Genomic DNA, 26,320 nt, shown 5'->3' on the forward strand with positions numbered 1-26,320 from the left:
ATCTTGTGCCTCCTTGTTTGTTCAGATAGAACATGGTGGTCGTATTGTCCGTCTGAACTAGGACTGAGTTGGATTCGATCGCTGGTAGGAAAGCTTTGAGAGCCAGGAATACCGCTCTGAGTTCCAGCATGTTGATGTGGTATGTCTGTTCCTGCGCAGACCACTGGCCTTGAATCTGAAGCGGACCCATGTGTGCTCCCCAGCCTTGCAGGGAGGCATCCGTCACTATAGACTGGGAAGGAACGGGTTGGTGAAACGGCACCCCCACATCACATTCTTTCTCCGAGTCCACCATTTGATGGCCTCTTTCGTTGCCTGGGAAAGAGTGATTCGATCTTCCCAGCGCCCTGTCGCTTGGTCCCACTGATCCTCCAGAGCCTGTTGTAGAGGACGCATTCTCAGCCTGGCGATTGGGATGAGAAAAATGCAGGACGCCATGGACCCCAGTAGAGAAGCTACTTGTCGGGCTGTTGGAAGCCGAGACTCTAGCAGAATCCCACATTTCTGACTCATGGAAAAAAGTCTCTCCTCCGAAGGAAACGCTTTTCCCAAGCTTGTGTCCAGAACGGAGCCTAGGTAGTGGATGGACTGTGTAGGCCGCAGGACTGACTTCTCCAGGTTCACATGGAGGCCGAGTCTGTGTAGCTGGTGCAGGCACAGTTGCAGATCGTGCGTTACTTGTACCGGAGATGGACCTTTTAGGAGCCAGTCGTCCAGGTATGGGTAAATGAAGAGACCCTTCTTGTGAAGAAAAGCCGCCACCACTGCCATGCATTTGGTGAAGACTCGTGGTGCGGACTTGAGACCGAAGGGTAACACCTTGTTCTGGTAGTGTTTGTTCCCTACGACAAACCTCAGGTACTTGCGATGTTGTTGCGCAATCGGGATGTAAAAGTACGCATCTTGCAGATCCACCGAACACATCCAATCTCCGGCTTGAAGATGTGGACATATTTGGTGAAGCGCCAACATGCGGAACTTTTCTTTGACTATGACTTTGTTTAATAGTCGTAGGTCGAGTATTGGTCTGAACTTGTCCTCCTGATCTTTTTTGGGGACAACGAAATATCTGGAGTAAACTCCCTTTCCTCTTAGAGCGGGAGGAACCTCCTCTATCGCTCTTTTTTGCAGTAGGATTTTCACCTCTCGTCGTAGCAAGCTTAGCTGGTGAGGGCAAGAACTCTTTGGAGGGATGCTCTTCGGAAGAGCACGGAAACGTATCCTGTATCCATTGCGCAGTATATTCAGCACCCACTGATCTCCTGTGATGCTGACCCACTCTGCCAGGTGTTGCGAAGCACTTCCTCCCACTGGAGTGGGCAACGGCGCCAGAGGAAGCCTCTGTTCAGGCCTTTCCCCCTCTTGTGGTGTTGGAGGACTGTTGGTGACCTCCTCTACCTCTGCTGGGCTTGCCTCGAAACTGGGGTTTCCCTTGAGTTTTATTCTGGGACCACTGAGGGGTTTGAACCCTCTGTTGAGCCCCTCTCCCCCTGTTGGTCTTGAAGCGGCGCTTGAATTCTTTTTTCTTCTCCAAGCCCACCGCCTTCACCGTATCCAGCTCAGTCTTCATTCGGGTCATCTCTTCGTCCGCATGTTCTCCGAAGAGAGCGGAACCCGAAAAGGGGAGATTTAGAATCCGATGCTGAGCATCCAGTTTCAAACCTGTAAGGCACAACCAGGCCGATCTTCTGGCGCAAACTCCATGGGAATAGGAGTGAGCCGAAAGCACTGCCCCATCCGCAGCTGTGCTTATCATCTGATTCGCCACCAGACACCCCTCTGTAACAGTCTCTTCAAAGTCCTGCTGGTCTTCTTTTGGCAGCTTGGCTTTGAATCTTTCCATCGAGTCCCATAAGGCTCTGTCATATCGGCCCAGAAGCGCAGCTGCACTAGCAACCTTAAGTGTGGAAGCAGCTGAGTTGCAAACCTTTCGACCCCAGGAGTCTTGAGTTTTGCTGTCCTTATCTGGCGGGACTGAAGAGGAACCAGCAACAGCATGTGTCTTCCTTGCCGCCGCCACAATCACAGAGTCTGCTGGAGGGTCAGATTTTACAAACACTGGGTCAGAAGCCACCGGTTGTACTTCTTCTGAATGCGGGCTGGTACCGCTCTGATTGCTGCTGGGGTTAGGAAAACCTCCTTGACAGGATCCATAATCCCCGGGACTAAAGGCAGCAAAGGCCGGGAGATGGCTTTCTTGTGTAAAGTTTCAAAAATGACTGTCGTTGTTACTTGAGGGACAGACATCTCGATGTTCAGTTTAAGTGCTCCTCTTTGCAGCACATCCAGATACGTGCCAATGTCATCAACTGGGGAGGATCTGGACGCAGGACTGTCCGTCAACGTAGGGGAGTAGTCCCTCTTGTACGATCTGGTAGAAGAGGTAGAGGAAGTAGACGGAGTACGTCGATGTCTACGGTGAGCACTGTGTCTCCGCTCCCGTGACCTTTTTGAACGCTCCTCCCGTCTAGGAGAGCGAGATCTGATCCGATCTTCTGTCCGAGGTTCCTTTCTAGGAGATCAGGATCTTCTGGGAGATCTGGCTGGTGATCTCACGGGCGATTTGCCCTAGGAGAGCGAGACCTGATCCGACCTTCCATTCGAGGTTCCCTTCTAGGAGATCGGGATCTTCTGGGCGATTTGGTGGGTGGTCTCACAGGGGATTTGCGCCTGGGAGGACTACGCCTGCCCATCTCCTCCACCAGATCCTGAAGCGGAGATCTGTGTTGTGGGCTGGCATATTCCTGCATACGCTTGGTAGCCCCAGAATCTCGCCAATGGTCCAAAGATTTGTACCATCTAGGTGACAACCTGATTCGCTCGGCCGACGGATCTGGCCGACGCTCAGGAGATCTGTGTATAGGGCTTCTGGACCTTGAAGGTTCAGTTGAGGAGCCAGAGGACCGAAAAGATGAATGATGAGAAGCAGACTCCGTCACCATGATTGCATCTGAATGCCTCGACGTCGAGCGTTCTTCTCTCGTCGTCGAACGCCTTCGAGGAGTCTGAGGATCAAACAATCTCGACCTCGAATGTCCATGAGAGGGTCTGTAGTCTCTCGACGTCGAACGGCGATGAGCAGCCGTCCACGGAGTCCTCTGTCTCGACGTCGAACGGCGATGGTCGGCCGTCGACGGACCTCCCTGTCTCGACGTCGAACGACGATGTCCTGTCGTCGACGGAGGCTTCTCTCTCGACGTCCATCGACGATGTCCAGTCGTCGACGGAGCTCTCTGCCTCGGCGTCAAACGGCGATGGTCGGCCGTCGACGGAGTTCTTTGTCTCGACGTCGAGTGCCTGTGCGACGACGGCGGAGGGGTATTGGGCACCCTCGACGCCGAGCGCCGACGCTGCACTGGCGGAGACTGCGTCCTCGACGCCGATCGACGAGCCACTGTCGACGGCGGAGGGGTCTTGGTCCTCGACGCCGAGCGCCGCTTCTTGGACGACGGCGGAGGGGGTCACACTTCTCGACGCCGGTCGTCGCCTGGTTGATGGCGGCGGAGTGACCTCCCTCGACACCGGTTGTCGCCTGGTTGACAACGGCGGAGGGGTAATGGATCTCGACGCCGACCGTCGCCCGGTTGACGGCGGCGGAGTCGCCTTCCTCGACGCCGATCGTCGCCCGGTTGATGTTGGCGGAGGGGATTTCGACGACGGAGCTGGATCTTTCGACGTCGTCGACGTACCTGGTCTTCTCTTCGACGGCGAGCCCGCCGTCGACAGTAGTTTTGAAGAGGAAACTCCACCTGTGAATCTTCTCTCAGCGCCGAGCCCGACGCTGAAGTTGAAGGGTATGAAGACTTCTTTTTAGAAGATGTATGAACCTTCTTGTAGCCCTTCTTCACTGGTGATCTTCCTCTTGAAGCCCTGTGAGCCAGGCCATAAATGCGAATCCTCTCCCTGTCTTTGAGAGTTCTTCCTGACAGGTGCTCACAATGTGGGCAGTTGTCTGGATCATGATCTTCAGGCAGACATAGGATGCAGACCTCATGGTTGTCTGATTTTGCCTTCTTGTTGCCACAAGAAGGACATTTGTCAAAGAGTGAAGGCATTCTCAGAAGAAAATGTTCACTAAACTGAAAACAGCAGTATCTTACTTGACTAGTTGTTAAATGTCGAAGTAAGAGTAAAAGTTTGTCAAAAATGAAGTATTTTTCTGTCCAAAACCAGAAAAATAGTGGAGCTGTGTAACCAGGGTCCTTCACTGAAGGAGCCGGAAAGAACAACTGACATAACTGTCACCCCTGGGGCATGATGGGATACAGGGGGTCATGAGTGCCTTAAAGGCACGGTGTCAGTTTATTGCTATTCAGCTACAGGTTAGCTTTTCAGTCTTTTTAGACTGTGTGTTTGCAATGCAGCCTGGGAGCTTCCTATGCTTCCAGTGACTTATGAGAATTTCTACTGCTTTCTGAGCATTAAAACAGTTTCTAAACAATCTTTGGTGTTGTTTCTCATGTTTCTAATGCTTATTATACATGTATGGTGGAAATTCTTCACAGCATATTTCAGCTCTAATGTGATTTGGCTGCTATTGCTTGTTTTTATATATATATTATTTATATATATATATGTATATATATATGTGGGGCACATATAATATAGTGTTTCCGGGGTCCCGCGCATGGGTGGGAATATTCTAAAGCTTATGACTATTGATAAGGATCCCCTGGAAGAGAAGAGGGAGTTCCACATTGTCTACTCTTGTATGACGATGAAACACCTATTAACGGAACATGCTAAAGCCTTCAGCATCAAAAACAGGAAAATCTGACAAATCCAGCTCAGAAACCCATTTACCGCTAAGCTAAACCTTTTGCAGCTAGTAGCAAGTAAATTGTTTCAGGGAGGTGTAAATGAAAGACAATAGACAGGTAATCTTACACATAAGTGCCAGGGGGTCTTGGAAGCAATGAGAAAATGTAAACCTAAAAATCATATAAATGGAACATCATTCACCAATCAGCCTCGATTTTCCTCAATTCGCTGAAGCTGCCCTGTCAGCTATTAACGGGTTCTTATCATGACTTGGGGCCCAGCAGCAGGGCTACTGAACGGCTTCCGATGGAAGACACAGTGGCTCAATCCAGATACCACCGAGCACAGTCGACTGCTGCAACCGGAGCGTCTGCACAAAGGCGCTCCTCTCTATAAAGACCTGTGCCACAGCAGACTTGTCTTGGACCCGTACCCCGTTCAGTGGCAGTCCAACAACACACAAAAAGCTATTGATAGCAATTGCCTTTCTTCTTATGGGCGTGAATCGAACAGACCCTAGAGGATATTATTCATCTACATTAATAATACACATTAACATGTCTGGATTGCAGTATCAGTGTGCTTTGCATGTTCTGCATTCTGATTGCCATCTTTACTTCCTCATTTAGCTTCTTAAGCCTCATTTCCATAGCATTACCTTTTGCAAGCAGCAACAAAACAAAACCAACTGAATGAACTAAACCAAAACTATAACTGAAACCACATCAGAAGCCATGCAACTCTACAAAGACAGAACGTGTTCAGTTGATAACGAGTTTTTCTAAAATGAAGACAAAAAAACGTGCACGCACCTGCTGGGTCGAGGCATGCTGCTGCACATATGCAACCTGCGACTGGTCTGGAAAAAGTGTCTGGAAAAGAGAATTGTGAAAGAGATCATGTTGATTTCGGACAATGTTGAAAGAAAACCTACTTCACTGTACCACCGGCGCCTTTGTTTTAATAACGAACATTAAAAACATTTCCACCTAAAACAATGTCTCTTTTACACGAACAAATAAATTAAGAGTAGGTTATTGTATTTCTGAATTTTAATTATTAATTTACAATGGCATAATAATGTCATAGTATGGAAAAATCACAGAACTAGATCAGGAGATTTCAATGTACATGGTATAATGTCAAAGAAGATTCAGCGGTGTTAAAAACAAGCATTTGCAATGCAATAGGTCTCGCATTAGTAAAGTTTGAGCTATTGGTATTGTAAATGACAAATGTTTTATTTATGTGTTCGTTTTGAAAATAGCGAAATAGCTTTGTCATTTACAATGCCAATAGTTATAACTTACACAAATGTGACACCTATAGCATTTGTAATGCAATATGTGTTGTATTTAGGTGACTTACATGTATTGATATTACAAAGAACAATGCCTTTTAAAAAAAAAAAATACTTAAATAAAAGTTATTGTAATTTATAATGGCAATAGCTTAAACCTTTGTAGAGAACTTGTGAAGATTATGTTCAGTGTATTTTATTGTGACAAAAATCCAAGAACAGAAGTGAAATATTAACACCTTTTTGTGACATTTGTAATAAAGCTTGAAACATTGAGAGAACATATTTGAACCAGTTGTTGTTGAATGATTGCACAGATTGATGCTGTGGTGGCGCTGAGTGATGTGGTGGCGAACGAGTGATGCTGTGGTAGCGCATAGTGATGTTGTGGTGCCCCCGAGTGATGCTGTGGAGCCCCTGAGTGATGCTGTGGTGCCCCTGAGTGATACTGTGGTGCCCCTGAGTGATACTGTGGTGCCCCTGAGTGATGCTGTATGCTATGCTATGTTTTGTTTTGCTATCCTATGCTTCGTTATGCTACATTATGTTTTGTTTTGCTATCCTATGCTTTGTTATGCTATGTTTTGTTGTTTTGTTATGCTATGCTTTGTTGTGTTTTGCTCTGCTATGCTGTGTTTTGTTATGCTATGTTTTGTTATGCTATGTTTTGTTATGCTATGCTGTTTGTTGTGTTTTATTATGCTGTGCTTTGTTTTTCTATGCTGTTTTGTTATGCTATGTTTAGTTATGCAATGCTGTTTTGTTGTGTTTTGTTATACTATGCTTTGTTTTGCTATGCTATATGTTTTGTTTTGTTATACTATGCTTTGCTATTCTATGTTTTGTTATGCTATGCTATGCTATGCTATGTTTTGTTGTATTTTGTTATGCTATGTTTTGTTTTGTTATGCTGTGCTTTGTTATGCTATGCTATGTTTTGTGATGCTATGTTGTGTTGTGTTATGCTATGCTGTGCTTTGTTTTGTTATGCTATGTTTTGTTATGCCTAGCTATTTTTTGTTGTGTTTTGTTATGCCATGTTTTGTTGTGTTTTGTTATGCTATGCTATGTTTTGTTTTGTAATGCCACCCCCTGAACATTAGACTGAATCAGCCTTAACCATTCATGTGCGTGGTTAAGGCTGAGTCGCTGTTCGGGCAAGTCGTTGTTCGGCTTGCGTGACTCCAGAACAAGGTAGTTTCCTAGCAGAAACTGCGTATAAAAATATTCAGTGCAAATGCATGTTCAACGCATCAATTGTCTTTGAAAATCACATTTGTGTTGTAATAATTCAGTTCAGGGATTCAGTTCAGAATGTGTGCTATGTTTAAATTTTGCATTTTGTACTGCACCACAAGTCTGCCTATAACTGCTTGTACCCTCAGCCACCAAGTATATCTCTCAGTGCTTGTGTTTGTTGCCTAGGTGAAGTGGAGACAAGAAATGCATCTAGACCGGCTGTGACATAGAACTCTCATATAGATTCATGGAAAAATGCAGGAAAGCTAGGATTAATTTGAGTACCGCTCTAGTATCAAATCCTGCTGATGTTGAATACTGCACTTACTGCAACAAAAATGCAAAAATGTTACTGCTCTCTCCGGTCCTATGGAAAATTAGTAGTTAAAGCTATTTGAGCAAGTTCTACCCAGTCCATGTGTAGAATACCCCAATTATTCTGAGCAGGCTGCTGTGCTTTTGTAAATACCATTGCACAGTTGTCGGATGTGCTTTTTTTGTCCATATGGGGCAGGATGTCCAGTTCTCTCGAAGAACGACGCTGGGGCATATGATTTCAAATCTTCTTTTAAGTCAACTTTAGCATGGTTAGTCTCATCCCAGGAGCTGTGGTTTGATCTCCAGTTTTTAGGTCGAAGCCTGCGGTTCGAGGCATGTGGGCTGCTGAATTCATATCTGTGCATACATCGCCGCCTAGTGTTGGGTCCGGATGATTGCACATTGTTGTCCTGGAAGAGTCTTCGAAGTATCACGAGATAGGTGGCTCCTCCCCTGGACTACAGTGCGCATGGGCATCGACTCCATCCCCAGATTGTTTTTTTCCGCCATTGGGTTCGGATGTGTTTCGGTTCCCTCTGTCGGAATCGATAGTTGTTTAACTTACTTTGCTTGAGACAGAAGGTCTTTAGGACTCGCGTCGGTATTGTCTATCGTTCGGGTTCGTTTGTTTCATCGGCTCCGAACCGACTCTGCCCTTCCGCGTGCTCCCGGCGCGGACGGGCCTACACGACGCTCCAACCTACATTCATCATGGAACGAAGTCCATTTAAACGGTGCCCGGTGTGTGCCAAGAAGTACCCACATATCGACGTGCACCCGGTGTGCAATAAGTGCTTGTCGCCGGACCACGACGAGGCCAAGTGTATGGCCTGCTCCAAGTTCCGGTCAAAGAAGACACTCAAGCTCCGCCGAGCTGCGCGACTGCAGGCCCAGCGATCGGCACCCCCTCCGGCAGACATCTTCGACACGGAGGATGTCGGCGATGACTCTATCCAGGATATCACGGAATCTAACCCGGCGTCGGAGGTCGAGGAAGACTACGACGCGGAAGACGAGGATTTCGATGAAGTCGTCGAGGAGGTAGGGGACGACGACGGGGCCCTTGCCACCGTAGAGGATAGCTCGGACGAGGAGCTTCCTCACACTGACTCCGGGGCCAGCCACCATTCTAAGGCCCAAGCCGAGGGATCGCCTTCGGGCCTTACCCAAAGCCTTGATTCCCGTCCCACGGCTCCGCCTTCCGGCCCGGCCACGGACATTGATACGGCACCACTCACGGTACAAAAACCGAAAGTGAAACCATCGGTCTCGACGCCAGACGTATCGAAACCGAAAGCGCTAGTCGCGCCGGTCGGGTCGAAGACTTCGGAGGCCTCGGTGCCGAAGAAATCCAAAATGGCCGTCGAGCTCAAGGGCCACGCCAAGATGGCCGACCCGAAGACTATGGTATCGAAGCCGAAGGTTAAAACGACCGACACGGCTGCATCGGCCCCGAAGATGGTCGACGCACTTAAGAGTCGCATCGATACCAAGAAGGCCGACGACCATAAGAAGGCCACTCTCAACACGAAGAAGTGGCAGGACGACCCCAAGTCTCTCACTGCCCCGCTTCCACTCGACAAGGCCAAGGGGGCAACTGCGTCGGCTCCGAAGACTGCGTCGTTGGTCGCCATCCCAAAACCAGCTTCAGAAGACTCTCTCGAGCCGGTGCGTCCCTCCGCCTCGTTCCCTAAGAAGGTCACGGAGTCCCTTCAACGTATTAGGGAGGGGGCCGCAGCAGTCGAGCCGAAGGACCCTGTGCCGCCCAAGCCTCTTCAAAAACCGGCAAAGACGCCAACGCCGATTCTGTTCACGTTGCCGCCCAAGACGGCGCCGAAGGCTTTCACTGCAAAACCTGGGGCCGGAGTGCCCGTGAAGTTATCTTCGGCGCCGAAGGCATCGTTGGTGGTTCCAAGCCCACGGCACCAACCGCTGGCAGAAGAAGAGCGTCGAGAAGTGATCATCGACGCCAACACAGGCAAGCTCTCTCTCCTTAAAAGGAAGATCGCCCCTGAACCACCATGGGAGCATTTCCAAATTCTACTTAAGAAAAAGATGGACTCTGCTGGTGCCTCTGCCTCTATGGAGCCTGTGTCACCACAAGCCCATGAACTTTCACCCACTCATTCTAATGTGGAGGAGGGTGATGGCAACGACGAGGATGAGTATTCCTATCCAGTCTACTCAGACCCAGAAGATGTAACTGAACCGTGGTCTGCTGGTGGCGATCCTGGGGACCCGCATTCAGGGCAGGAGCCTCAGCTTTTTTCAGCCAAGACTTCCCCAACAGAAGACTCGGCAGCTTTCAATGCTCTAATTGAAAGAGCGGCAGCCAATCATGATGTCGATCTCCATGCTGACCCGTAGACGTCGATTTTCTTTTTGACACCGTTTCAGTCGCTGAAAAAACTGTAAAGACTTTGCCAATGTTAAAAGGGGTGTTGAAACATGCGCCATAAGTCTTCAAGGAGCCCACCCGAGCAAGAGTCATCAACCCTCGTATCGACAAAAAGTACAAGGCAGCGCCCACTGATCCTACTTACATCAAAGGACAGTTGCCTCTGGATTCCCTGGTTGTCTCCAATGCACGCAAAAGAGCCAACTCACAAACTACGGGTGATGCTCCTCCCCCAGACAAGGAATCAAAAGTATTTGAGGCTTCGGGGAAAAGGGTGGCTGCGCAGGCAGCCAACATATGGCGCATATCAAACACACAGGCGCTACTGGCGCGTTATGACAGGGCACACTATGACACTCTAGAGACCCTTCTACAGCACTTACCCGATCAATATAAGGAAGCAGCAGAAATGTTGATACAGGAGGGGAAGCTTATCACCAATGCTTCTACTAAGTGCGCTCTGGATGTGGCTGACACCGCCTCAAGAGCAATTAACACTAGCGTTCTACTTCGTAGACATGCATGGCTCAGGATATCCGGTTTCAAACCAGACATTCAAACTACCATCTTGAACCAAACAGTCAACCCAGACCACCTGTTTGGCCCAGAGGTTGATACCACCCTCGAGAAGATGAAGAAGGACACCGACACTGCGAAGTCTATGGGTGCCTTGCAGTCCCAGCAGTTTCGGGGTGGTTCCTTTCGTCGCTCCAATAATAGAGGCACCTCGAGGGGTCAACTGTCACAGTCGACGCAATTCTACAATAGCAACACCCAACCTTCCTATACCAACAAGGGTCGGGGTGGATACCGTGGAAACAACGTCAAAGGCAGAGGACGTGGAAATAACAGCTCCAGGTCCTCCACCGCCAACAAACAGTGACGCCTTGTCACTGCCCCCCGACCACGCAACACCGGTCGGGGGGAGACTCCAGCAGTTCCTGCCCGTGTGGAAGTCCATCACCAAGGACAGGTGGGTCAGATCTCTTATCCAATACGGTTATTGTCTGGAGCTCACATCCACTCCGCCCAACATACCCCCAAAGAGCCGTCCTATGTCCGGCGAGCACTTGCACTTGTTGCAGCAGGAAGTCAAGGTCATGCTGCAAAAAGGAGCAATAGAGCTCGTGCCCCTGCAGGAAAGAGGTACAGGAGTTTACTCCCTGTACTTTCTGTTTCCAAAGAAGGACGGATCCCTCAGGCCCATCCTAGACCTCAGACCTCTCAACTTTTACATTCTGTCGGAACATTTCCATATGCTCACGCTGCAGCAGGTTCTCCCACTGCTTCGGCAAGGGGACTTCCTAGCAACTCTGGACCTCAAGGATGCGTACTTTCACATTCCACTGCATCCTTCACACAGAAAGTACCTCAGGTTCACCATTCAAAACCAGCACTACCAGTTCAAGGTTTTGCCTTTTGGGGTCACCACAGCGCCCAGGGTGGCGGCGCATCTGAGACGTCAAAACATCCACGTCTACCCCTATCTGGACGACTGGCTCTTTCAAGCGAAGTCGGCCCAGCAGTGCGCCAACCACGTGTCCCACACCATTCACCTTCTGCACGATCTGGGGTTCTCACTGAATTATCCAAAATCCCATCTCCAGCCCGCCCACATACGGCAGTATCTGGGTGCGACCATAAACACTCTGGTGGCCACAGCGCAGCCGAATTCAGTGAGAGTCAACAGCATTCAGTCGCTGATCCAAAGATTCAGACCTCAACACTCGCTTCCAGCAAGAGTGTTCATACAGTTGATAGGCATGATGGCCTCCTGCATCTCCATAGTCCCACACGCGAGACTACATATGCGTCCGCTTCAGGAGTGCTTAGCACGTCAGTGGACTCAGGCTCACGGGCAGTTAAAAGACCTAGTGTTGGTGAGCGGTCGGGCATACAACTCTCTGCATTGGTGGAATCCACTAAACCTTTGCAAGGGCCGACCGTTTCAAGAGCCTGTGCCCGCAGATTGTCCTGACAACGGACGCTTCTCTCCAGGGATGGGGAGCGCATGTACTCCAATACACTGTGCAGGGACTATGGACACTACAGCAAAAGAAGATGCACATCAATGTACTGGAACTGATGGCGATCTTCCTGGCCTTAAAGGCATTCAAAGTACATCTGTGCAACAAGGTCGTGTTGATCCGGACGGACAACATGACGGCCATGTACTACATTCAGAAACAGGGAGGCACTCACTCTCCGCAGCTGTCTCATCTGGCTCAGAGCATGTGGAAGTGGGCCATTCAGAGGAACATTTTCCTCATGGCAGAACATCACCCAGGCAAGGACAATCAAATGGCGGACCTGCTCAGCAGGCACAGCCACCAAATGCATGAGTGGGAGATACATCCATCAGTACTCCAACCGTACTTCCACAGGTGGGGTCATCCAGAAATCGACCTGTTCGCCACAAAGGAGAACGCAAAATGCCAAAGCTTCGCCGCCAGGTTCCCACACCCACAGTCGCAGGGCAATGCAATATGGATGAACTGGTCAGGCAGATTTGCGTACGCTTTTCCCCCAGCACCTCTGATACCGCTGGTGGCGCGCAAGCTCAGGCAGCACTCGATGACCCTCATCCTAGTTGCTCCAACGTGGGCTCGCCAACCATGGTACACCACGTTTCTGGAACTTTCCGTGGTACCGCATCAAAGGCTTCATCTCACACCCAGCCTTCTGACGCAGAGCCATGGCGACATTCAGCACCCAGATCCGCAACAGCTCAACCTGGCGATCTGGCTCCTGAAGTCCTAGAATTCGGCTACCTCAACCTTCCTCCCAATTGCATGGACATCATTCGGGAGGCTAGAAAGCCCTCTACTAGAGCATGTTATGCGGCAAAATGGAAGCGGTTTGTCATCTATTGCGCAAACCACAACATTGATCCGTTAGATGTTTCTATTAAGAACATCATCTGTTACCTGTTCCATCTATACAGGTGTAATCTGCCATATACTTCCATTCGCATTCACCTGTCTGCAATGGCCGCATACCTCCAAAATAGACAGCACCTTTCCCTTTTCAAGGTGCCTGCCATCAAAGCTTTTCTGGAAGGCCTCAAAAGAGTCATTCCGCCACGGACTCCACCAGCTCCTGAATGGAACCTAAATGTGGTTCTTACAAGACTGATGGGTCCTCCCTTTGAGCCACTACATTCCTGCGAAATTCAGTTCTTGACATGGAAAGTGGCTTTCCTTGTAGCAATTACATCGCTACGGAGGGTTAGTGAACTGCAAGCCCTCACAATCCAAGAGCCTTTCTTCCAAGTTCATTCAAACAGGGTAGTGCTACGCACTAACCCTAAGTTTCTACCCAAGGTTGTGTCTCAGTTCCACATCAACCAAACCATTGAGTTGCCGGTGTTCTTTCAAAATCCAGAGTCACTGGCGGAGCGGATGCTCCACACCCTTGACGTTAAGCGGGCCCTGATGTATTACATTGATAGGACCAAGGATTTTAGAAAGACTAAGCAGCTTTTTGTTGCCTTTGCGCCACATCACAAAGGTAACCCTATTTCCAAGGCTGGTATTGCTAGGTGGATCGTGAAATGTATTCAAATCTGCTATGCTAAGGCAAAACGCACTCTTACCATTCCACCAAGAGCCCACTCCACCAGAAAGTTGGGGGCCTCTATGGCTTTCCTTGGAAACATTCCCTTAGAGGACATTTGTAGGGCTGCCACATGGTCTACTACACACACATTTACTAAGCATTACTGTGTAGACGTGCACTCCAAACAGCAGGCAGCTGTAGGACAGGCTGTTCTCAAGACACTTTTCCAAACTGCTGCAGCTGGCACGGGCATCCGCCGCTAATGGAGGGACTGCTATGTATTCAATGCACAGATATGAATTCAGCAGCCCACATGCCTCGAACTGCAAATGCTACTTACCAGTATGCATCTGTTCTTGGCATGTAGGGCTGCTGACATTCATATCGCCCGCCCTCCTCCCCGGCGCCTGTAGCAGCTGCAGTGTTCACTTTTCATTTCATGGCATGGTCATCATTCACTAAGTTTCACTCCATCTTGGCCCCAATGGCTAAAAAACAATCTGGGGATGGAGTCGATGCCCATGCGCACTGTAGTCCAGGGGAGGAGCCACCTATCTCGTGATACTTCGAAGACTCTTCCAGGACAACAATGTGCAATCATCCGGACCCAACACTAGGCGGCGATCTATGCACAGATATGAATGTCAGCAGCCCTACATGCCAAGAACAGATGCACACTGGTAAGTAGCATTTGCATTGCTGCGCATGCGCTGCTGCAGGCGAGAGTTCTTGTAAACAAGAAGGGACATGTTATGTGTTATGTAAATGTTTCTTTTAATAGCGCACGGCTACCCCGAGGGGTGCCCCGGCGCTTTGGCAAAGAGAACTGAGGCAGAGAACCACAACACAGCTACTCACAGTGGTCACAGGACTCATACAGAAAAAAGCCAAGTCTTCAGCTCCTTTCTGAAGGAAAGGAGACTGTTAGCCTTCGTAAGGGAGACAGGAAGCTCATTAGAGCAACGTGCAGCCAGATAACGGAAGGAGCGCCCTCCGATCCTGGCGAATCTGATAGGCGGAACATCGGCTTTGGCCAACAAGGCCGACCGCAGAGTTCTCCTTGGCGCATAGAAGGACATGCACTTCCTGATATAATTCGGGCCAGTAGAATGAAAGGCCTTAAAAGCCAGGGTCAAGATCTTAAATGTGACTCTTTTAGAGATGGCCAGCCAATGCAATCTATTGAGCAGTTCGGATGCTTTTGCCCTACGTGGAAGGCCAAAAATGGCTCTTGCCGCTGAATTCTACACAATTTGCAAGCGGGCCAACAGATATTTAGGCAGCCCTAAATAAAGGGCATTAGCATAATCCAATCGCGATCCTATTAGCGCCTGGACAATGATTTTTTTATATTGTAGGGACAGCAGCGGAAGAAACTTCCGAAGCATTTTCAAAATGCCAAAACATTTCCCAGACAACCCAATAATCTGGGGTCTGAAAGAGAGGCCAACATCACACAACACGCCAAGATTTTTGGCTTGTCTGGAGACCGCATCCGGAGGAAACATGTCCTGAGGCCACCAAGTTTTCCAACAGGGATCAGGGGGACACCCGAAAAACAGCAGCTCCAACTTATCGGAGTTGCATTTCAGGCTATGCTGCTGAAACTAGTCGAAGACAGCACCCAGGCAATCTCTGATCCTATCGCCATCGAAAGCCTCTCCCTTCTTGCAAGTAAAAAGGAGCTGGGTGTCATCAGCGTAAGATATGATCTGGGCACCAAAGGCCTCCACCACCGCCGCCAGAGGGGCCATATAGATATTAAAGAGGGTGGGGCTCAGAATGGACCCTTGAGGAACCCCCACCTCTAGCGGCGGCATTTCAGCTGAGAAAGGAGATGCCCAGACCACCTGTCGACGGCCGGACAAAAAAGATTTAAACCAGTCCAACACCGTCCCACGAAACCCGATCTCCCAGAGTCTTAAAAGGAGACCGTCATGGGGGACGGTGTCGAAAGCCGCCGACAAGTCAAGCATAACCAAGATAGCCTTTCCCCCGAGATGTCAGAGTTTCTCTGATAGCTTCGGTGACCTCAAGAAGGGCTGTCTCCGTGCTATAATTAGCGCGGAAGCCCGATTGAGAATCATGGAGGATGTTGTTGGTCTCAATAAAGTTGGTAATCGAGGACTGCACATGTTTCTCAATCACCATCGCCAGAGCAGTAAGAAGGGAGATCGGCCTATAGTTCGCATGCACAAGGGGATCTAAAGTGGGCTTTTTGAGTAGCGGCAAGATCAGAGCATGTTTCCACTCCAAAGGAACCACTCCCGTATTTAAGGAGAGATTAAGCAGTGGGTTAATCAGAATGTTAACTGCCGTCGCTACTCTACCCAGGCATTTCGCTGGACAAGGATCCAGTGGCGAGCCAGAGTGAAGCTTGGACAAAAGATCAAGAGAGGTGGCAGAGGACAGGGGACATGAAACCACAACCCTTCTGCCATTGGCCGGCCTCGGGAAACGGAGGCCAGCTTTTGGACAATGCCCCTGTTTTGATGATTTGTCTGCTATACTCCCTCCTTTTCAGGACTCCGTGACCTGACTTCTGGTTTCGCAAGCCGATGTCCAGAAACGTTGCTATGGCAACCACGAGGCAGGTCACGGAGTCCTGGAGGGGAGGGATTCAGTTGCTGTTCCCGCCCCCTTATTTTTTTTTTGTCAGTGCGGTTTTCTCTCATTGTTACCTCGTTCTCCTTGCTGGAAGGAGGCATTTGATGGACCCTCCTTGTTTTTTCCGCCCTAGCTTTCGAGCCCTGTGAGGTCGATACTGCCTAATGGGCCTTTTCTGCAGGGACGGCTTTGATTGTCCCGCTGCTGTAGAGTTTTGCGGTGGAGACTTTTTCTAGCAGGAGAGGGACGACCCTAAACCGGTAGAGGAGATTCCGCCCGCCTACCGGCGGGTCAGGGCAGATTCAGTGTGGCGTTGTGAACGCTTCAGTATTGGAGGTGATTCTTTCCCACCGGCTCATTCTCTCTGCTGACTGCTTGGCCTGCGTGTGGTGTGTGACACTCTGACGCGCTACCACTCCTTCCCCCGCCACAGCAGCTTGCCTTGTTCTTCAGGGGATTCCGAACCTGGTGCGGCGTTACTCTCTTCTTCTCCGAGGGCTCAGCATGCACGACGGGCACCCTCTTTACTGCCACGCGGGGGGCTACCGGAGGCCTCGCAGGGTCACACCGCGGGTTGCTGCAAACGAGGCAGAGGGAGCGGTGCTTGAGTACCTGTTGCTGCCTGTCTTTTCAATGTGCAGGTAGGGTGTCAGCAGGCGGGGGCGGCCGGCCAGAGCGCTTCTGGCCGGGTCTTGCTAGGAGGCTGTGGGAGCGCAGGGAATGCCGGTGCTGGCACGCATGTGCTTCATGATTTTTGGGGCGCCTCGTGGTGTGCAGGGTCCTGGCTTTCCGTGTTGGCTGTAAGTTTCCCTTAGCACCGGATGGCAGAGTGATGCAGGTCATTGTCTGGGCTTGCCGGGCTGGTGCTGGCTCAGTCTTCCTGCTGACAGAGAGCTTTGCTCACAGTGTATGCGGGCTGAAAAGCACCACTCACCAGACCATTCACCATTGTCCGTCAGGCAGGTGAACAGCATGCCTCATCTCTGGGAGCCAGCCTTCAGTGATCATCAGCTCCCACCGATAGCCCTCTTGCCCTTGCAGACTCGCCCTCCTATTTCCCTCGACTGGTGGCTGTCGATAGTACAGCGTGTGGGGGAAATGATAGAAACGGACTAGTCCTTCACGTTAAGGAATTTTGGCGGCTCATTCCAGCAGGCACACGGGGCAGACCCGCCTCGTCGCCATTGTGGTGTCTTGGGCCACTAGGCCCACATGCGGGGCAAGTAACCACTCAGACACGGTAGTAGGTACTAGAACTGGTAGAAGGTACTAGAACTTTTATTAACAGGGTCCCCTTACTGGTGACGCCTGTGGTGGGTGAATGTTCAGTGGGAGTTAAACACTAGAATGTATCCAGCCGTATACTACAGTTTTCACCTTCCGAAAGGACACATTTTTTTCGTGTCTAGTTCTGATCTAACCAGCTTGGAGCCCACCAGCAGATATTTGAAAGCTCTAGATTTTTATGAGAATAATGGCACACAGTCTTATGGATTTTTCAGAAAATCCTCCCTGGATACATTTCTTGTGACAAACAAAAGGTCACTGGGTTTGACATTGGACTCGCCTTCGCCTTCCTCATTGGTCCGAGAGATAAATGTGCAGGCGAGTTGCGCCTGATGCGGGGACTCAACCATTTACCGTGATGAAAGGCGTCAACGTGCCCCGCAGCCTTCCACGGTAAAGCTGCCAATTTACGAAAAGGCTTTGGGTGCCTCTGTGGGTGAGAGCGCGAGCTGAGGGGTTATTGAAACGCTACACCGCACTTTCCTTTCACATCCTATGGTGACACGCCTGGCTTACCGCTAAAGCCACACTGTAAACCCTGTGAAGAGTGAACATGCTATCCCAGAGTACGGGGGAATTAAAGGCAAAGTACAACAAGCAATGGCAAAGCCAATTGGTCTCACCTACGTGAGGATTTGGCTTTTTCGATGCCTGTGGCTAGGTTGTGCAGCACCAGCATGGCTACAAATTAAAAATAACTATGGCACGAACAATGATCGCTGCATCATAGCACTTTTAAGGTTGAAATCTACTATACAGTGCAGCTGTCTGGTTTGGTAACGACATCCTGCACACACACACAACCCCCCCCACCCCCACCCCCCCACACACACACACACAACCCACACCACACAAACCCCCCACACACACAACCACAACCCCACACACAACCCCACACCACACAACCCCCCCACACACAACCACACACATACCCACACCCACATACACACACCCACACACACACAACCCCCCACACACACAACCCCCCACACACACAGAAGTGTGTGGAGAAGTGTGGCTCACTGGTTAGAGGAGGCAGACCTGGTAGCAGAGGTCAGCCCGGGACCAGGGTTCAATTCCCGGCTCGGCGGGGTCTTGAGTCCTAAAATGTCCATGGACTCGACAATTCTCGCTCCGGTGCCTACTCGATTCACGGGTTCACACTCTGCGACTCTGGGCAATAGCTTGCTTAATCTCCACAATGGCCCCTCGCGGCGGGATGCCTGGCTTTCACCTTGCGGATACCCTGCCGGCGTTTTCTCACAGGGGAATACCAGGACGGGTTCCCTAAGCAAGCGCTTAGAAACTGCTCGGTGACTAACGCTATATAAATTCCTGTACATTTACATTTACACACAACCCCACACACAAACCCACACACACAGCCACATACACACACAACCCCCCCCCCCACACACAACCATACACCAGGATAGCAAAACATAGCATAGCAAAACAAAAGATAACAAAACATGGCATAACAAAACTTAGCATCACAAAACATAGCATAGCATAACAAAGCACTCATTGAAAGGTATGAAAACACGCCTTGTAGATGCGAACGGTTGAATAAAAGATACACAATTGTATGACTAGAACACCTTAAAGATTTATCCAATTGTGTAGATAATACTGAACTAAACAACTGTTAATCCCCAACCAATGTTTGAACAACAGTTTGCCTAAACATGAGAGAGTTGACTTTACCCATGCCATGGAGAGTCTGAGCAGCAGTATTTATTAATCACCACCCTAATAAGCTTTGTGTGATTCTGGTATAGTTTATACCTTTTTTTTAAAAAAAAACGTTTGATGTAACCCAAAAAAAACCCTCCCCTTTTTTGTTATGATTCTAAGAATCCCCCCTTTTTTTGTAAATATTTATCCATAGGTACCATTGGACCTTATTGGAACCACAACCAAAGGCGGTTCCTTTACATCGCTACACCAAGTAATACTTAGGAGTAACTTTCACCTTATCACACCTCACCCCCTGGTCCTGAAGAAAGCCCACCCGACCTCCTGGCGACTGAGGGCTGAAACATGTTGACCTACTTTCACATTTCTAGTGTGATAGAGTCATAATAACTCATAATAACCTATGTAGTTTTTTATTGTCCCTTAGAATCCAGAAACAATAAAGAATTGTATCTGGAATCAAGAGATTTTTTAACTCACTTCACCATTCACGAGCACCATTTCTGGTCACTACTGGTTTAACAAAAGGGTATTACCTCCTGGTGGAGGTTGCATAACCACAAAATCCTATGATTATGCAGACACGTGTGAGGGAAAGCGGAGAACAAAGATATACCGCTCAACGTCACCACCAATGAACACGTGCATGAGGGTTTCTTTTGAGATTGAAAAGAACCGCTCTCGCATACCCAATGTTCTGCAGGACAAGTGATCCTTCCTTTTTGATTAGTGGATACTTGATTACAGGGAATTGAACGGATCACGAATTCCTTTCCTCCCCCCCAAATGATTGTGAATAATGTTCAGGCAGGGCAGAGTTCGGAGGAGTGTCACAGAGAAACAGGTAAGATGTATTAATTCTCAGGGGTGGAGGGGTTTGGGGTTAGTTTTTAGGGGGTATGGGTGAATGTGTTTGTTTAGAAGGTGTGCGAGGGATTAGTTTGTAAGCAGTTGAGATCGTTTTAGGGGCGTTGGTGATTATATTTTTTTAAAAGTGGGGGGAATTAGTTTTAAGGGGGTTGAGTTCGTTTTTAGGGGCGGGGGTTTCGGATTAGTTTTTATGGGGCTATGTTTGTTTATATGGTGTGGGGGAATTAGTTTTTAAGGGGTTGAGTTCGGTTTTTAGGAGGTGGGGTGATCGTGATTATTATTAGGGGGGAATTCGTTTTAACTGGATTGAGTGTGTTTTTAGGGGGTAGGGGTTTGGGATTAGTTTTTAGGGAGTATGGGTGAAAGTGTTTGTTTATAGGGTGTGGGGGGATTCATTTTTATGGGGCAGGAGGGTTTGGGGGGGGATCAGGGTAGTAGATGAAAAGCATTTTTTTTAACATGCATTCCTTTTCCATGAAAAATCGTGGTTAAGGAATGCATGGTAAAAAAATAGTGGTTTAGACAAGGTCGTGGTAGCGCCCACATAGTTCGAAAGTCGTGGTTGTGGAACAAGTTCCAATATACAACCGTTTCTGCTTTGTGAAAGGCCAACCAAATGCTAAAATCCAGGGTATTGTTCTCTTCAGCCACGCCTTGACTCTGGCATAGTGACCCAACCCCTTGTGTCATCGCTCCTGAATGCACTTCCCCCACCCTTCGATGACTTTTTACCCCTCACTGACGAACCGTGTTGCTTGCATCGGTATTCACAGCCCAAGCCTCAGAGCAATATAAGGGGAAAGCCGAGGACCCCTGCCTTTAACCACCAGTACTTGTTACACCCCATATGTGCACTGCCCATGTTTTTGGTGAGAGCCAAAGGGGTGCAAACAGAGCGGCCGTAGAGAGGGAGGAGGAAATACTGGGTCAGAGGGTGCAGGCGGAATGCAGAAGAGGAGGATATCAAAAGCAGCAGATGGGAGACCAGAAAGAGGAGGTAAATTAAGAAACATGGAAACTGCTGCAGTAGTGGGCAAGCACAGCCCTGCAGCAGTAGGCGGGGTCGTCCACTGCAATAGTGAGCTCAGGCAGGGCAGGCGGCTCTAAATAACAGACACTACCATACTGTAGCGAGGATCAGAGACTCGACTCAAGGGACAAGAAGGGAAACCGTAGCGCTGCAATTGACTGGCATAGTACTGCAGAATAGAAAATTAGAGAGAGGGGAAAAAGAGCAGCGCCGGCGACTCCTTCGGGTAAATAAAAAACTAATAGCAGCAGAATTGGTTAACATAATCAGGTCATGTGATATGTGGGAAACAGGAGAGCAAGACTGCACAATTCTGTCTGCACAAAGATCTTTTTGGGAGAAACGTCGCAGTGGTGAGTGCAGGTGTGTGTGGGGGGGAAAGAGAGTGAGTGAATTAAAAATACCGCCCTGGTACCCTAAACTTTGATTAGGGGGTCCGTGTAGTATGGTTAAAAAAGGTTACAAGAGAAGACCTCTAGATCTAATTATCAAAGGAGTGAGTACTGAGTGTCGTCATCTCAGACCTCTATTCTTCATTTTTTTTCACATTTCGCATGGTCCTGATGAAACGCCAAAGGATCCACTAGGGACCTCTTATAGGTGTGAAACATCTCGACCTAATTGATCTACCTTCCACTATCACTACCACTTAGACAAAGCAGAAGGAAAATACTCGCTCCTCTGATAACCAATCAAGAGGCCTTCTCTTGTAACCTTTTTTAACCACATACACAGTATCAATGTAAAGCCTGAATAGAATTCCTACACAAAGCGATGCGGGCGGCAGGCAGCTTCTTCTAAAGAGGCAATAAAACAATCTCTCTGGGTAATATTGTTTCCAGTCATACAACTGCTGTACTCAACATACCTGTGAACCCTCCACAGGGTGTATGTAAACCAAAGTATGCTCTGATGTGTCCACCGACGTGTAGGAGGTGCCATCTGATGTGTATACAACCTGTTGAGGAGGACGATCCTGGCTGTCACTATACACAATTTGTGCTACTGTCCCATCTTCTGAGTCGAAGTGCACCTGAAAAACAACATAAATTCTAGTTACGTACACATAATACATTTTCACAAAATATATATTTGTGGTATTTAAAACATTATCATTAAATTCATACTCATAGAAACCAAGTTCAAAAACACAAAAGCCTGTGAAACATGCAAACCAATCAGTACTATCAAAATTTACAAATACAGAAGATGTTGGAATCAAGGATATAACCTATCCTCAAAATAGCTATGTTCATTACAAAATATCCAATCATATTATCAATTTTACACACTTTAACAAAAAGCACAATATGTCCCACCAAGAATTTATACATTTTCTAATTTCTAATTGTATTCAATATGATTGCAGCTAAGTAATCACACAATCAAAATAGAACTTCCACACTCACGCAGTCTTTAATTGACAACTTATTTCCACCTTTCACAAAGTATGTCAGGTATAGGAGTTGAGGTTGAGTTAGTACGAGGGTATAGACGATTATGTAAAGGTATTATTATTCATTTTAATGCCATGTCTTTTCAGATTTTGTGCCGTAGCTAGTCACTTTTTGATTCAACCTCATTTTCGCATTACTTTTTTAAAAAACATTACATATTTTTAAATAGTTGTTTTTCTGTACTGTTGTATGATGTGTGTGTGTGATGGTACGTATGCAGATGTGTGTGGACAATAGAGAAGTGTGTGATGGTGCTGTATGGATGTATGATCATGAATGTGGGAGTGTGGGTGTATAGCGGTGGCAGTGAGGACGGGTGATCATATGTGATGGTGGGTGTGAGGCGATATAATGAGAGATGAACAAGTTACTTACCTTAGGTGACAATGTATCTGGTAGAGACATATATTAGTTGTAGATTGCTTACCTTTTGAATTATCGCAGGCGTCAGTCTGGATCCAGAGATTTTTCCTCAGCATTACACCTGTGCGTTAGGTGGTGTCAGTCGGCTCTGCGTCGCGGGCGCCGGGATGACGTTGCTGGACCTACAAAGATGCCGCCAATGCGCACTGACGTCAGTTCTTAACACGACTTTCCATGCCAGAAGCACAGAGCCTTGAAAGACACTGACTACTGATGAGTTAAAACTAGGGCCCTGTTGGGAAGTCCCTATCCCTAGAAATCAGTTCGCAGAGCGGGGAGGATGGGTGGGGCGGTAAAGAATCCACAAGTAATATATGTCTCTACCAGATACATCACTACCGAAGGTAAGTGACTTGTTCATGTGATAGAGGCTATTAGCTGCAGATTCTTTACCTTTTGAATAGATATCCCAGCAATACCACCCTGGAGGGTCTGCAGACCAGGATCACACCAGGAAGGTGTCCTGGAGGATCGAAAGGGCAAGGAACTCATCCTTCCTGACTAGGCTGTCCAGGCAGTAGAGTCTGGTAAACGTGAGCAGGGATGCCCACATTGCCGCCTGACAGAATTCAGGGAGTGGAACTCCACATGCTAACGCAGTGGCTGCAGCTGTTGCTCTAGTGGAGTGAGAACGCAACTCCATAGGAAGTTCCTTGGAGCTTAGAACTAAGGGTAAAAATAAAATCTCATCCTATTACAGTAAAAAGGACAAAGCGACGATTGCAAGATCAAGCAGACCATCTATTTTTGTCCATCAAGATCATAACACGACAACTTCACGAGCACAAATCACACCCCCACCAAAGGTAACGTCTAGTCACTAAGTTAGTCTCCCCTCGATTGGACAACACAGATAGGAACCAGGAAAGCTCTATACTTAGGGAGATTGAAAATATAGAGTGCTCTAATAGATGTCTACCCCTCGCAGAAAATCTGGAGGAAGTACAGTAAAAGCAAATAAAAGAAATAGAGTGTAACAGACAACCCACAGCTAATAGGAGAGCAGCGGAGACACAAACACAGCCACTGGACACTCATACACGTGTTCTGGACCTTTGCTTAAAATTAAAAGCAGTGCAAGAGGTTTCGGTACTTAAAAGGACGATTGAGGCCTTAACAACACAATTATTTATAAACCCAGTAGCTTAGTCCAGTGCACCGGAGAATAGAGAACATACAGGGAGGAAACCTCATCATACTGAGGCAGAGAATACTCTAGCTAGAATGCCATCTAGAGCAGCACCAAAATACTCTTCCAATCAAGTAGCAAACCAGAGCAAACATATGACTTCTACATCCCATTTCCTATCTAGCTCAGGGAATCATGTGACTAATACTCATGACAATCCTGGATTGCCCCTCCGGCGACATCACGTGTCACATAAAAACACACACCCAGGTGTCCAATCTACAAACCACAAACAGGCCTGTACAAGCTACCCAAGGAAAGTTTGGGATGAATCCAAGAATTGGGTGGGTGAACAGGGGTCCCCAATGGATACAGGAACCTTATTTATTATCTCACCATTTGAACCTGGGGAAGTCAAACTCTTAGAACATCTTTTTGACAAATGTTCCCAGGCTTAAGCAGGGTACTAGAGAAGACAAGGAATCACTAATAAACAAAGTACTGGATTAGCATTAACAACAATGCCTCTCTATAAGCAGATCAGATCTAAAAAATGCTGAACGGATCCGACAAGAAGAGGGGGACATGGACAATATAAAACTAACATTATACTCAAAAACTATCGCTAATAATCTAATAGCTATGAATTCCTTTTGATTCTAAAATTAGCTTCAGGCTGAATAAAACCTGCACAGATAGATCCAACACTGCCCTACAAACAAAGGAGGAATCAAATAATCTAGAAGCCGTAGATTGACAGAATGAGCAGGCAAGATTGAATTCAACAGCGGGTGGTACATCGAGCTCGATAGTAAGGAACCAATGTGTAATAGAATTGGATACCCAATATACCTTGGATGTACATTGAGAGAGAAAAGACCTTGAAGGCAGTGAGGTTGTTAATATTCTGAACCAGAGGGACTTGACTGTATAATTATTCCTGTCCGTTCATTCAACACGCCAACACACCCAACACCGGAATGTATAAAAATGGTCTCGTGGAATATAGCGGGACACTCAAAAATAACTTAATGAACCAGATTGGCATGATTATATTGGCAATTTCGATGTTTTTCTCTTCCAGGAGACTTGGGCGAGGGAGCCATTGTATAAAGTAGGTTATAGAACATTAAGTATAGAGGCCCACCAGTCAAATAGGAGGAGACCGTCAGGTGGGGTTCTAATTCGGATAAAAAAACATATAAATACAACTATAGAAACTGTGCCCTCTGGTTCAAAAGATATTCTGGTTTTAAAATGTAAGTCCCCAAATAAGTCCCGGATGCACCTTTTAAACATATATATATATATATATAAGACCAAGGGAGCGTTCAAAAGAATCACCACTAATACATCAACTAGAAGAAGTCCTCGATTCCATCGAACCAAATGGGCCCATTATAGTTGGGGGCAACTTTAATTGTTGCTATGAACCCTTGTCGGGTCTAGATACCATCTTTGAGGAAGAAGAGTTAACAATGGGGATCCCACTTCTCAGTGTAGGAAAAACAGTGGGATGTTCTGTTTCGGAAATGCAACTATTCCACTTCACCATAGAGAAAGGCCTGAGGGCATGTAATGGCAGGTTCCCCTCAGATCCTGAATGCTCAAATACCTTTTCAAGAGGTAACTCTGAATCCCGAATAGAATATGTTATGATAAGTGCAGCCCACAGGGCCTATGTACAGGATGTTAAGGTTGAAGATATTAGGGAAAGCGACCATTTCCCACTGTGTTTAGATCTAACAGGGAAATGGCTTCTGACCCATTCAACTATACAATCTGGTCCAAGTGTAGAGATTATACTGCCGTTAGTGAGTAACAACCAGTGGGATGTAAAGTGGCCATCTATATTGGACCAAGTCGAAACCCCTCATTAATATATATAATATTTTTAGTGAACTCTTAACCTCCTTTGTAGAGTCAGGCCCTGAAAATATATCCATAACCCAGATCCACCAGAGGTTGGTAGAAAATATGAAACCCTACCTAAATAAATCCCAGACAGAAAGAGCTAATCGTAGGGATAAAATACGGCTGTTCAATCCCTGGTTCAATAAAGAATGTGCAGTGGCTAAACAACGTCTTATGAAGGCCATAAAAACCAAAGAGATAGTTAAGATCAGACATGAAAGAAACTTATACAATAATACTCTGAAAGTAGCCTGTAGAACTTGGGAAGATGCTAGCTGGGAGGATTTTGTGACAGCTTCAAAGGCCAGTGACCAGTCTTTGTTTTGGCGGA

The 26,320-nt window shown here is 47.8% G+C and overlaps 1 protein-coding gene across 2 annotated transcripts in view; it reads right to left on the bottom strand.

The window, feature by feature from the left end:
- PRDM10 (PR/SET domain 10) overlaps nt 1-26,320 on the bottom strand; it is a 1,138,198-nt gene that overhangs the window by 953,327 nt on the left and 158,551 nt on the right. For both annotated transcript variants that reach the window (XM_086956905.1, XM_086956904.1), the window contains exons 3-4: nt 21,935-22,099; nt 5,574-5,633 (exon numbers count right to left, since the gene is read on the bottom strand). In XM_086956905.1, coding sequence (XP_086813031.1) covers nt 5,574-5,633; nt 21,935-22,099 — 225 coding nt within the window. The remainder of the gene's footprint in view (nt 1-5,573; nt 5,634-21,934; nt 22,100-26,320) is intronic.

This window comes from Lissotriton vulgaris, chromosome 2_1, assembly GCF_964263255.1.
Source record: "Lissotriton vulgaris chromosome 2_1, aLisVul1.2, whole genome shotgun sequence".
Lineage (NCBI taxonomy): Eukaryota > Metazoa > Chordata > Amphibia > Caudata > Salamandridae > Lissotriton > Lissotriton vulgaris.